Source organism: Uloborus diversus, chromosome 9 (genome assembly GCF_026930045.1).
Source record: "Uloborus diversus isolate 005 chromosome 9, Udiv.v.3.1, whole genome shotgun sequence".
In the NCBI taxonomy this organism is placed as follows: domain Eukaryota; kingdom Metazoa; phylum Arthropoda; class Arachnida; order Araneae; family Uloboridae; genus Uloborus; species Uloborus diversus.
The window spans coordinates 34,762,441-34,776,164 of NC_072739.1; the positions used below are offsets into that span (position 1 = coordinate 34,762,441).

Genomic DNA, 13,724 nt, shown 5'->3' on the forward strand with positions numbered 1-13,724 from the left:
GTATCGCGGACATAAATAGAAGTATGCGGGGAATATGAGGTCGGATTTTCTTTACTAATGATAAAGCTGAAAGTCTGTGTCCCTGGATGTCTGTATCTTTGGATGTCTGGATGTCAGTTACGCGAATAGCGCCTAGCCGTTCAGCCGATTTTCATGAAATTTGGCACAGAATTCGTTCGTAGCATAAGGGTAAGCACCTCGAAGCTTTTTTTTTTTTTTTTGAAATTCGATTTTGTTCTTTTCCTATTCCAATTTTAAGCCACCATTGGTGGATGTAATTCACGAGTAAATTACCATAACATGGACGAGCAAATTAACATAGCATATTGGCGAGAAATTCATCATCCATTATTTGTAAATATACAGGCGAATCAAATGACCTTTTAATTTTCTACTACGGACAAAGCCGTGCTGGTACAACTAGTATCTAATAACACAGATATTAGCAGGGTGCGATACCTCTATGCCTGGTTACATTACAACAGGGGTTCCACCCACCCCCTAATATCACGGAGCCCCTCCCCCCTCTCAAAGCAAGAGCCCCACCCTCAAAACCCGAGAAAATACCCCACAAAACACCCCCTTTCCCCCAAAATTTCAACGGCGCAGCCTGCGCCATGAACCCTCCCCCCTAAGTGGACACCCTTGATCATTCTAGTTAGTATCTACTACAGAATGCATGGATTTTAGCAATTTGTGCACATATTGCGTTCACTAGTGGATGCGTAATATGCAGAGGATTTAAATATTTAAATTTCTTTAAAAAGAAACTTTATACCTCCAAAAAAGTTCTAACAACAACTAAATTTGATGTTGTAGTCCGGAAAGAGTTTTCTCTCTTCCAAACAATTGGATCACTGAACAACCTGCATATAATTTAATTGAACTTCGTTTTCTATTATTCCATTGTTTCTTTCGTTACCTTTGTTCACTTAATTCCATCATATAATTTATTCACGCTATTCTTCTGTGATTTGATTTCGATTCACTGCATTCCCCTATGTGTTATTTTGTGTGTTGTTGTTCACTGAGACAGCGCGAGTTTAGAGCTTAGAGTTGGCGAAATAATTTGTTAATTTTTTTTCTGTATTTTTTTTTTTTTTTTTTTTTTGAATTTTATGCCAATTTGAATGGAAAATATTAAACATTTTTTTGTAAATTAAAAGGCACTTTCATTTTACATTGTAAACATATCTCATCATTAAGTATAAGTATTTATTTAAAGTAAATGATTCCAAAAGCAAAAACAAGTTTAAAAAAAAAATAACTAAATGAAGGGAGAATTAATTTCTTTTCTGATACATGATTTGATAACTGATAATCATAGCAACTTGTCATGCCGTTAAATAAAGTATTTTTCTTTCAGGGTATTCTGTCATATTAAAATGAGTTTGCAATAGTGAGAGTAAATGTCTCACAATATTTAAAAAAAATTAAAAAGCAAAAATAAATAAGTAAATAAATTTAATGTTTGAGTGTTTTCTCTTACACTAAAATAGCTTTGAATGTGATAAAATTAATAAGTAAAGGTTTGAATTAATTCTGAACTGTGATACTTTTAGTAACTTTCATTCATTGTATAAAAAAAGTGCTTAGCAATTATCGAACATTTAAATTTGTTTCCTACTCGGTTGCCGAATATTGAAGTATTCGGAAGAACCGAATATTCGGTTTGTCTGCGGAATATGCAGTACCGAATACCAACCGAATGTTCGATGCATCTCTAAATTTACCATCGTTACAAGGGGTTGTTTCCTAAATTTTAAAAGTATTTTTTCTGAACGAGCATGCTTAAAAACATAGGATTTAACCATTTTTTAAACAATCCAGGGGCGTAGCTAGGAGGGGGGGGGTTTGGGGACAACCCCCCCCCCCCGAAAAGTTAGTCTCAAAAAAAAAAAAGAGAAAAAGAAGAGAGAAGAGAAAGGAAAAAATTCCAAGCGATTACACACACACACACACACACACACACACACACATATATATATATATATATATATATATATAAAAGAAGTAACCCCCCCCCGAAAGTCGGGTCTAGCTACGCCACTGAAACAATCTGACCAAGGGCGCCCATATAGGGGGGCAAGGGTGGGCTCGAGCCCCCCCCCCCCCTTAGAAATGAGAACTTCCTTGCTTTTAATACTTTTTTCTTTGCAAAAATGTAAAAACATTTATTTTCCAGCTGTTATGAGTAAGTTATTAAAAATGTCAAATTTTTATGACTCTAATCTGTTCTGAAATCGGTTCCCATGGGGAAAATATCCTGCTAAACCATGTTAAAAATATTTGAGCCCCCTTACAATTTTGCATATGGGCGCCCATTATCTGACTAAGTTTAATATTTTTTTTTAATTATTTTAATCGGTGCGCAGATTGGAATTCATTTTTTACACTTCTACACATGACATCGCAGGTGATGAAATGCTATTCACTTATGCCATAAGAGCACAGCGCAAATTATCATAACCTGGTAAAGCGGTTGACGCCAAAGCGTTAATATTTAGCGCGGCAATGGAGTAGCGCTTCAAAGTACATACAACACTTGTGACGTCATAAAGACCACGCCTAATTTTCGAAATCGGACAGTTAAGAAAATAAGTAATACATTTCTGTTGGGAAAATTAAAGTTTTTTTGCCTTTATGTTGTTATTATTATTATTATTTGCTTATTTTATCAATTTCAGTGCATAAAAGTAGTTCTTTTACTGAAGGAAACAACCCCATTGCTGTTGCCATTTTTGCTATTAATGCTTTCATTCCGCATTTTAATGGAAGTTTTCATGTTAGTTGATAGCTTGTTTCCTTTATTTAGAAGAACACTTTACTTTTCAATGACTTTTGCTAAATCATTTCATATGTAAATAGAATCGAATGAAAAGTTCATATAAACCCTTTTGACAGCTTTGCACTCGGAAGTAATAGTGGATATTGATAAATATTTGTTACAAATAAACAAGAAAATTAACGTTGAAATTGTTTCACAATTTCCTACTAAAAGGAATATATAAATAAATGACTCATCAAAACCTTATTTCGAAACACGACAGAAAACCTGTTGCCATAAATCGTTCTCAATTTTATAGCCCAGTTACGCACTTCCCCAGATGGCACCGACGTCACATAGAACAAATGATTGACAACATACCTTTTCAGCTCGAATATTAGCTTCCCTGGCAGCTTGTTCAGCCGTTTCCGCTCTATCCACGGCGTTTTCCTTTTCCAACTTCATAGCTTGCATTTTTTTCTTAATAGCTTCCATTTTGGAATTACTAATGAAGCACCGAGAAAACGAAATAAAAACAAAACCCCGATCAACGAACGCACTCTCCGAAAAATGACCAGACTAGAATAAATTCCGCTCGGAAATAAAACACACTCCCTGCTCGCTATTAATCGTCTGCCGCTATTCACTTCACACAGCTTTATGTGTGTCACAGATGAAACAGCTGAGAAACAAGCAGAACATTTAAAACCGCACTCTCTCCTGCTATTGGTCGAATCCGCCGAGCATATACATACGGTCGAAATAAAAACACTTTCGGGCGAAGTCAGGGTCAAATTTCACTGCAAAGCATTCCATATAAAAACAACGCCGGACCGAAAAATGCTCGCTTGTCTGCATCGAAGTGGGTTATGCTGTGTGAGCTGGGCGATGCTGAGGTTTTTCAAGTGAAGAGAGAGCATTCTTTTGCTTTTTGTTTTCATTTTCTTCGGCTGAGCAGTTAGCTGTTAAAGTGAAATGAAGAGGGAAAATGCTTCTTCACTCGAAACAAAAAGAGGAAAAAAAAAGTGAGAGTAAATTTCCGTGAAATAATGTAGCATTGCTTACCAGTTTATGAGCTTTTTAAACATTTTGAGCGATAACTCCATGCATATAAATGCTTCTTTGGTGTTAAATGCTCATAATTTTTCTCCCGATGCCTTTTAAGGGATGGTTTTAGGAATTAAGACTAGATGCCATTTGAATGAATCATGCCCATTGTCTTTTTCCTGGTGATTTTCTTGATCATGTGCATTTTTCTTCTGGTTGCACAGAATTGTCCGGAGTTCAGCAAGAGTCAAAAAAGAAAACAATGGAAATGTCCTTCAATGGGTCAAAAGTAAAACTGGATACACAATTCCTCTGAGGCGCAGCGGGGGGGGGGGGGGTTAAGTCACTACAATCCAGGTTTTGCTAAATCGGAAGAAACATGATCGACTTCGACTCGTTTATCCCAAAACAGGTCTAACTCCGACTCCGCAACCGTGGCAGAAGAGCAAACTCGGAGCGAAAAAGACCGACTCCTGGAATTTTAAAACATCCAACTCTTTCTTTTACTCGAAAATCAGTCTGCCTCTCCGACTCCTCAACCCTGGAAACCGAAACAGCGCGACTCTGCAGCAGGCGTCGCAGCATGGGCGCCCATATGCAAAATTGTAAGGGGGGGGGGGCTCAGAAATTTTAACCATGGTTTAGCAGGATATTTTCCCCATGGAAACAGGTTTCAGGACAGATTAGTCATTAAAATTTGACATTTTTAATTATTTATTCATTAATGGCTGGAGAAGAAATATTTTTATATTTTTGCAAAGAAAAAAGTACTAAAAACAAGAAAGTTCAAATTTCCAAGGGGGGGGGGGGCTCAAGCCCCCCCCCCCCTTGCCCCCCTATATGGGCGCTTTTGCGTCGCAGATTCTTGAGAAAGTTAGCAGACTTTTTTTTTTTTTTTTCACGAAAAAAATCTTAAATTTCAGCGAACGAAGATTTGCACCATATTTTCTGTGATATTACCCACGGGTACTTTTAATACACTTTTAAAACACAAACACTTAATGTATCGCAATACATAAATCTATTCAGCTTTTTGAAAAAGCTTGGCAAAAATTTGTACTTTTATTTCTTAAATTTAGCATCGTACTTTTAGTATTTATCGGCGCCGATTTAAGTTTTTCGATGAACCTGATGTTGGATTATCCGGCAGATTATTACTGGATTTTTATAGCTTGACCACGAAGAGAAGGCGGATGACCTTGAAGCGAAACCTCATTTTGTATCATTTGTAATAGGTGGAATCAACCGGAAAGCACCTAAAAGTGAGAGTCGTTCTTACTGATCCTATCTATCACAAAATAATAACAATCAACCTATTACAAACGACACAAATGATGCGTTTGCTTCAAGGTCAGCCGCCTTCTCTTCGCGGTCAAGCTTTAGTCAGCGTCGCTGACTACCGAAAAAAAACTCTGCTGTTGGGTCAGTAACCCTTACGAGATCCTTGGTTTTAAGCAATATTGCCATCCCTAGTAAGGCAATATAGAGAAATGTTAACGACTATTTTGACCTCTCTCTTTTCTTATAGGAGAAAATTCTTGCCGCATAATTAAGTTATTTTATCAAAGACTATTATCAGACAGAAATCAAGTGCTAGTGTCTCTAATCCAGTTGCTGGGGAAAATATAAAGGAAGTGTGTACAAACAAAGAGATTAAAAATAAATCGATCAAAAATCAAGTTTGAGGTTTTCTGCATTTTTTTTTTCTTTTTCTTAATTTTGAATTCGATAGGATTGGATTATGCTAGCGACGTTCATCAGTAGTTGTGTGCACTATCGCAGCCAGAATTTTCTCTTGAGAGGTGGTGGTCATAACAGTCCTTACATTTATGCACTGTTTTAACATACAGTAGAACTTAAAAAATCCAAATTAAGTGAGAGCATGGGTAATTCGGATTTTTAAATTAATCGTGATTTTAAGAATGACGAAGAACGTACCATTTTGGAAAATAGTATGACCTATAAAAAAACTTACTTAAGGAAAGTAGTCTAATTTTTTGTTCCATTCTTCATTTAAACCATTTAAAAAAATGATAAGTTGCATACTTAGGAAAGTAAAGCAGCACTGCCCAAACAACAATGAAATATGTTCAATATAACTGTGCCATGTGATTTCATTATAGGATTTGTATAGAAGCTACAGATGATATTTGTTGATCATAAATTTAAAAAAAAAAAAAAAAAAAATAGTCGCATTAAAATTTTATTAACGAGACCGGTCTACCGACAGGGTTGTCCTATTTTGTCCACCCCGGATAAAACCGTCCTGGACAAAATGAAATTTTGTCCATTTCGTCCACTTTTTCAGTAAACTGGAAGTTTGTACGAGGGCAAATCAAAAAGTATTTGCGCCTTTTTTTAAGCCAAAATACGGCTATGAATACAAAGCAAACATATACATTCCCAACAGTGACAGAGTTTCTTGCCGTATCTGCTTTTTGCTCGGAAGAGCGGAGCTGCTATCAGTCATTTAAGATGACGGTTGTTCTTCAGACGTCCACAACTTATGAGCAGCGAAGTGTTATTCGTTTTCTATGGAGCAAGGGAGCCCATAGCAATTCACAGGGAAATGCACCTAAGCCCAGGCTTTGCCCTAGTGATTTTTCACGTTTTCGATCCCCTGAAGAGGTTTCTGGGCAGGACAGAGATTCACATGCGACGAAGAAGCCGAGAACGCGGTCCGACGGTGGTTCCACAGGCAGCCGCAAGAATTTACCACAAGGGGATCTCTGATTTAGTGCTGCAATGGGAGAAATGCCTGAACCGGTGTGGTGACTACGTGGAGAAATAATGTAAGGTCCGTAGTACACTGCGTGTATTTATACTTGTATGTACCTGTTTTTGGCGAATAAAAAATAGGCGCAAAGACTTTGATTTGCTCTCGTAGTTTAAATTTGAAGTTTGAAAATAATAAATAAATATATGTTCTTCCTATTCAAGTAATATTTTAATATAAAAATAGCATACATAAATATGTATATGAACAATTGATTGTAAAATATTTTATAGTGAAAATGAAAAAAAATAAGATCAGTTGAAGCTTATGTAAATGCGTATATAAATCAAATGAGTATTAATAAGTTATAATGCATATAATAGCATTTATAAAAGCAAACACCTCAGTTGTAAATGTTAAGGTGTTTATCTGTGATATGGAGATTTATTGCCCATAATAAATGCATTTGTGAAATTAAAAAGGAGAAATAAAAAGTTTTCAAAGGTTGGAGTCTCAAAACATTAAAAAATGTTTTTTTAAAAAAGAAGAAATACTTGATATTCATAAAGGAAATGTTGACATGGAGTGAAATTGTTGTTGTAACATAAATACAAATGTGATGATCAGAAACAGGCTTTGAACACAGCAAGGCTGTTCTTAGTCAATTTATTAGTGCCCAATGAAGATTAATGGCGCTTTTAAAACTATCTACCCCCTTGCTCATTATAGCCTCTTCCGACACACTGTTCTGAGCACCCACAACCCTACTAAAGTAGTAATTTTTCTTTATTTGAGTGACATTAACCTATCCATAAATACATGCAGTTTACTACGAAGCGACATCAGTAAAAATTCGAAAAATATGACAGAGTAAAACGTTTTTAGTCTATAAATCTTCCTTTTGTATGTATGTCTCCAAGGTTTTCCCTTGACTTTTCCATTGAGTTTAATTTCTACTATCTATATATATATATAAATGGACTTTGGTAAATTTGTTCCCTAAGATCTCAGAAACTACCCGGCAGATTTGACTGAAACTTTCACCGTTTGTTCTTTTTGGTACTGGGGAAGTTTGTAGACCAGTTCGAAAAAAATCCGATCGATAGTTCCCTTTTTATTCTAATTTGTCCAAATTTTCGCATAAATGCCTCAATATGACGGTGAAAAAATACGTGCACATATTAAAATTATGTGTCCATTGAAAGCGCTTATTTTTCTGCTGAAGATGGCATCTGTTAGAAAGTTCTAAGCTGTATGAAAAACGAGTTATGAGCTTTTTTTGTTCCATGTTCGAAGGCTTTCCTCAACCCAATTCATTATTTAGTGTATCATCTCAACTCCCAGCTCATAGCTAGAATTGTTGAATATTTTTGTGTTTCGTCTGACTGTTTGAGGCTTTTCTCAAGTCAAATCTCAAAGTAACGTTTTTTCCCAAGATTGGCTAATAATAACTAGACTTGGCTGATTATTTTCCATTTAAACGGAACTTTAGTGTAATTAATGGTTTTTTTTTATTATTTGTGCTGATTGGACACTTAATCATTATCCAATCTAACAGCAGAAACTTCGCCAAAATTTATGCAGAAAGATTTCAATAGCGGATGCATTTGGCAGTTTTTTCAACTGTCGCGGTTTTTTGAAGCCAAAGACTACGTAATAATGTTTGTCAGCTTTCACCATATACACAAAATATCGCCAATCAAAGAATCTTTAAAAACTTTTTTTTTACTGTAAAATAATCCAGCAACTAAATTAGGCAAATCCATAAACAGCACAAAAACTTCCATTAATGTGACTTTGTGCACAAATTCAAACCATCGCCAAATGTTACTACTTATTTTGGAAACATTTCGGATGAAATTATTTAGCGTCATTTTGTGGTGACCAAAAGTATCTCAGCATCTGGCGACAATATTTCTTTAACAAAAAATAGTAACATGCCGTTTTACAAAGTAAAGAGGGGGAGCATTATCCAATGTATCCCAAAACGATTCCCGCAAATTTGGTACCATTTTAAATCGCACCAAGAACCCACAATAATTGAAATTTTCCAAAATAACTAAAGCAAGGTTAAGGGGATTACGGGGGCGCGGCTACATTTTTTTAAACAGTTCACACTTCAATAGACATGCAAAGAAGATAAGACTCCATGTAAAAAAATAAAAAATAAGTATTAACTGATAAATCATTTTAAACATGTGAAGTTTAATTTCATATTTCGGAAATTCTTCAAATTTGTATATGGTTAAATTTCGTGTTTTCGTTTCTAAATGAATACTATTTTGCTCTTTTTACTTACTTCTACTTTAGTTTTATGAGTAAGGAAGAAGCTAGATTTTAAATCGCGTCAAAAAGGTGTGTTTTAAATTCTTTCACTTAAAACAGAAAACAAATGCAAGTAACGATTGTTTCTCATAATTATTTCTAACCCAGGCAACGCCGGGTATTTTTGCTAGTTGTAATATATAATAGTGTAATCACGACCAAAAGCTTATTCACATTGTTAAATTTTATTACTTTTTAGTAAATTATGATCTAAAATTAGTTGCACCAATGTGTAATTAAAATTTCGTTGGGTTTATTGAACTCTAAAGTTAACATTCATTCTATTTTAGTAAAATAATTAAATCATAATAGATAATGTATTAGAATTATATACTAATTTCATTACACCGTAACAATAAATTTATATATGGATAATCAGTTGATTTTTCATTTCGTCCAATTTCTTCCGGCGTCCTGGACTTTTTAGAACAAGTGGACAAAATTGCAACCTTCTCTACCGATCCCCGGCTCCCCCATATCTTGAAAGCGAACGAAACTAAATGCAGAGAAACCAAGAATGTAATTGAATCTCTGAAAAAAGGAGCAAAACTTTCTCTTTCCTTCATGTTTTCATTATGTTTATTCTTCGCATTCATTTCATTTTTGGAAAGAATCAAAAGGTATTGTCTGGGCACGTTTGACATGAAATTGGCAAGGAGCCAGTTAAGATGATTCTGTTTTACCTTCAAGAGTGGGAAAAGGAAAAGCTTGATGAGCATGTTTCGTTCATTTCAATGTGATTCTGTTTAATTTAGAGATTAACACTCGTCTACTAAAAACTGACACACCTGAAAACTAATAGATCCATTTCAGCCTGCAAACCGAATGTTTATCTTTCCATCTCATTGGTGGTCGAACAGTCTTCATTCATTAAAAATTTGTTTTTCTAGTTCATAACTAGCAAGTGAGTAAAATTGAACAAAGTAGCATTTCAGCCAAAAGCATTTTACTGTACAGGGAAGGGGGAGGATCAACCGATCGTCAGGGGCTCCCCGAACTTTAATTTGTGGGAGGGCGAAAATTCTCAATTTGCCCGAACAGAATTTCAAATTTCGCGGAATGATGATAATCCTACCGAATGGAACTTCTAATTTTGCCGAATAGAGCTGCAAAATTTGCCGAATAATGGAATTTTTGGGAGGATACAGTGACCAAACCATGCCCCACCCTCCGATCGTTCGTGGGTTCTGAATCTTTGCAAATGCAGATTTTATGAAAAAACATGAATAAAGACACATGTTTTGGAAAAGTTAAGTCAGCAGAAAATATTTAATTAACTAAGCAATAACAATTAAATTTGTTTCAAAAGTATGAAAAGTACAGAGCTTTAGCACAGGAAATAATTATAGTCAGCTCAAAAAACAAACTCATTGCTTGTGATGGCATGGGTCAGTAATTCTACCGATAAAATTGGCTTCTGAACAGAAAACTCTTTCCATTCCTCAGACTTGAGAACATTCTTAACATCACCAGCGAAAAATTTTTTAACTGCTTTCTCCAGTATAGTATCTGAATGCAATTTGGAAATTTCAAAGACCTCACCGACATTTTTAGAAGACAAGTTTTTTGATACAAATTCGCGGCACTTCTCTTTCAGTTCAGACAGCATGTACCTGTCGGCAGCAATGTACAACTGGAGAGACATTCCAGTGGAGAGTTGTTCTACTTTTCTCGTGTACATCCAGAGCAACATCGCCTTTGCCACGGTCAAATCCATGTCGACCAAGTTGACAGTATTATCTTGGCTCTCTTTCATGTCGCTCTCAAACATGGCTTGGAAAACTTCGGAGTTGGTGGACAGGATCAGTTTGTGTGCTGCGATTGTCTCTTCGCCCACACGGATCAAAACGTCAGATAAGTTGCCGCTCTCCAGTGGTTCACGAAACTTGCTTAGGGAGGAATCCATTTCACAGTTCAGAAGGGCACTTTTAGGGAAACTTTTTTCTGCACCTAAGATGGAGGAAATTTTTTTATCATGCAGGATGCTCCAAAACAGCCGCATCAACTCTGCACAGCTAGATTCCTCGTTGGGAGTACAGTAAAACCTGTAAGGTTGATCATCCTTGTAAGTTGACCACCTGTCGAAGTTGACCGCTATTTTCAGGCACAGAATTAGATCTACATCATATATTTCAACCCCTGTAAGTTGACCACCTGCTTGAGTTGACCATTAAAGTAGTGCACCGCAAGTGGTCAACTTACACAGGTTTCACTGTAACATAAAACCGGTTTAAAAAAAAAGCGTTCCTGTATAATCCATAGTTTACCAGAAAAGTACGAAAAGCTAAGTATGACGTCACTGCCGGTGCAAGAAAAAAACACTTTATTGAACATATCAACAGCAGTATACGTACATTACGTACAACAACAAATACGTGAAATTACGTTTTAAACGTTATCGTCCGGAAAGATATGAAAATATCGTTGTTCATATGTCCAATAAAATGTTTTTTTCCTTGCACCAGCAGTTACGTCATACTTTGTTTTTCGGTTTTTCTAGTAAACTATGGCTCGTACAGACACGTTTCTGTATGAAGTTTTTATGTATTTCCAACGAGGAATCCAGCTCAGCAGAGTTGACGCTATCGTTTTGGGACACCCTATATTAAGGGTCTCAAGCGGTGCAATTTTTCCAGGGGGAAAAAAAAACATTTTCCCCAAGAATATTTAAATTAGTGTTTTCTAAAAATTTAAATTGTAACCACCTGATACATACTTTGCCCATTTGTTTCTAAAAATTCAAATAAAAGCGAAATGTAACGAACTGAGCTGCTATTATATCTCAAAAATAGTTAATGTAAAAGTGATTAGTGATACACGTGAAAAACCTACCGAGTTTTAAATGCAATATTTTGCTACCAAGGACATAAATTTATGCATCTAAAATTTTCGAAAACATTTTTCGTTTTCGCTAAGTCATATAAAATTTTAAATCAGTAAGAATTTACAGGTAAAGAAATTAATTATATTTTCTCTGAAAAAACTATTATGAAACTACAATCTTCCAGTCACTAAATATATTGAAGGACAGTTTTAATAGTAAAATGATTTTCCGAAATAAAAAAGAATTTTCAAACTAGCTGCAATCATTATTTATGTAAAGTAGCTTGTCCTAACTGACAATCAACGCACAGTCTAAACTACTAAGGCTGGAAAGCTGAAATTTGGAACATAGGTTTATTTTATAACGTAAACGTGTGCGAAGCAAAGATTTTTGGAAATTTTGAGTTTAAGGGGGGGGGGGGAATGCGAATGGGGAACTTTTCACAGTTGAGTGAATAAAATAGTAAATGAATACAAAAATAGGTGAATGAATGGATAAATAAGTGAACTTTGAAATGAAGTAATACAAATTAATTATTTAGAAGATGAATACATTACTGATTTAATAAATAATAGAAAAAGTAAACGAAATTATCCATTTTGCTATGCCCCGCATGTCCTTGAAAAATTGGACAAAACATTTGAAATAAAAATAAACCGGATAAAATTAAATAAATGCTTAACTGCATATTAGGAGGTCCCAATTAATTTTGAAAATGAAAAAGTGGTCATTTTTATCATAAAAGTAAATTTCTACGAAAAACAAAATATTACAATATGAGTACAGTGAAACCTGTGTATAACGATACTGTCTATAACAATAAACCTGTCTGTAGCGATATTTTCCTCGGTTCCAGAAAAATGTCAGCACAGATGATCAAACTGACTGTAGCGATAACCTGTCTATAACAATATTTTTTTAGGCTCCAACAGTACCGTTGTAGACAGGTTTTACTGTATTAATTTTTTAAATTGGTTGTATTATATTATACGATTTGATCTTTAGAGATCATCTTTTCCTGACTGGAGTAGCTTGCATTACATAGTTTAAACATTTATTACCAGGAAGGTTCTGCTAAAAACAGGGTAAATATTTCACCATTTCATTTTGCCCTCCATTGCCATACTTTACCTGTAAAAGTTGTAGTTTCAGTTTCCATATTTTCGACCATCATCATTTTACAGCACACGGTTAAAGTGTCATTCGGAAACAAATTTGCATATTTTCCGCCTAAAATATCTTGTCTCTTAAATAGTCTGCTGTGTCCATAAGCTGTACAATCTGAGAAATCCCTTGTTCGCCATCCAGGACCATAATCCTTTCCAAATTCGTTTTTAATGATGAATTCGTAATTCAGTTTCGACGGAAAATATGAGAGAGGTTTCAAAAATAAACCAACATATCCTGAATTTTCTTCAGTATTTCCGAATGGATAAAGTTTCAGCTTCCATTTGACGTCCCGGAATTTAAATTCAGGAGAAGGGTAAAATTTCGGTTCTTCTTTCAAGGTTGAAAAGTCTTTGATTTTCCAAACAACACAAGCTCCGCTGTTAGACTGGTGAAATGAAAAAAACACTTCCGATGTGCAAAATTTTGGAAATAGATCCATACTGTTATCTGCGATAACTAATACTTCCTACTAAGCTTTTTTGAGCTTCTGAAGATGCTCCGATTAGAGGGAGGGGGGAGACAAAAAGTGCCAAGTGTGAACTTCACAGTCATCGGCTAGTGAATGAAGCTTCTTTGGCGTCATTTTTTTTTTCTTTCTTATAATCTCGCAGTAAATGGCAACCATGTGTGATTGCTACATGAAATCAACGCTCCTAAATACTAAATGCCTATCGCTTTCTCGCTTTTAGGAGCAAAATGATCCCAGTAAGACCAATTTCGGTACTCTCTAGACGCCATCTATCGAAGGTCAAAAGTATTATAAATTAATAGGGGGAGAGCACAATCGGTTATCTTCTAAATTTAAATTTTGTAATTGACGCAAAAAAAAAAGAAAAGAAAAGAAAGAAAAAAGAAAGAGAGAAAAAAAGGAAGGA

At 35.2% G+C, this 13,724-nt stretch overlaps 2 protein-coding genes across 3 annotated transcripts in view; both read right to left on the bottom strand.

Moving 5' to 3' along the window:
* Positions 1–3,526, bottom strand: part of LOC129229383 (tropomyosin-like) — a 131,936-nt gene extending 128,410 nt beyond the window's left edge. Inside the window, exon 1 of one of the 2 annotated variants that reach the window (XM_054863678.1) lies at positions 3,149–3,526. In XM_054863678.1, coding sequence (XP_054719653.1) covers positions 3,149–3,262 — 114 coding nt within the window. In that variant the 5' untranslated portion in view covers positions 3,263–3,526. The remainder of the gene's footprint in view (positions 1–3,148) is intronic. The other variant, XM_054863677.1, reaches the window with a different exon arrangement.
* A 6,596-nt stretch (positions 3,527–10,122) lies between these two features.
* On the bottom strand, positions 10,123–13,389 carry LOC129229384 (TD and POZ domain-containing protein 3-like). The gene is made up of 2 exons (XM_054863680.1): positions 12,811–13,389; positions 10,123–10,805 (listed from the first exon to the last, which is right to left on the bottom strand). Exons 1-2 carry the CDS (start codon positions 13,286–13,288, stop codon positions 10,210–10,212), a joined length of 1,074 nt encoding a protein of 357 aa, XP_054719655.1. The 5' UTR covers positions 13,289–13,389; the 3' UTR covers positions 10,123–10,209.
* Between the last annotated feature and the right edge of the window lie 335 nt (positions 13,390–13,724).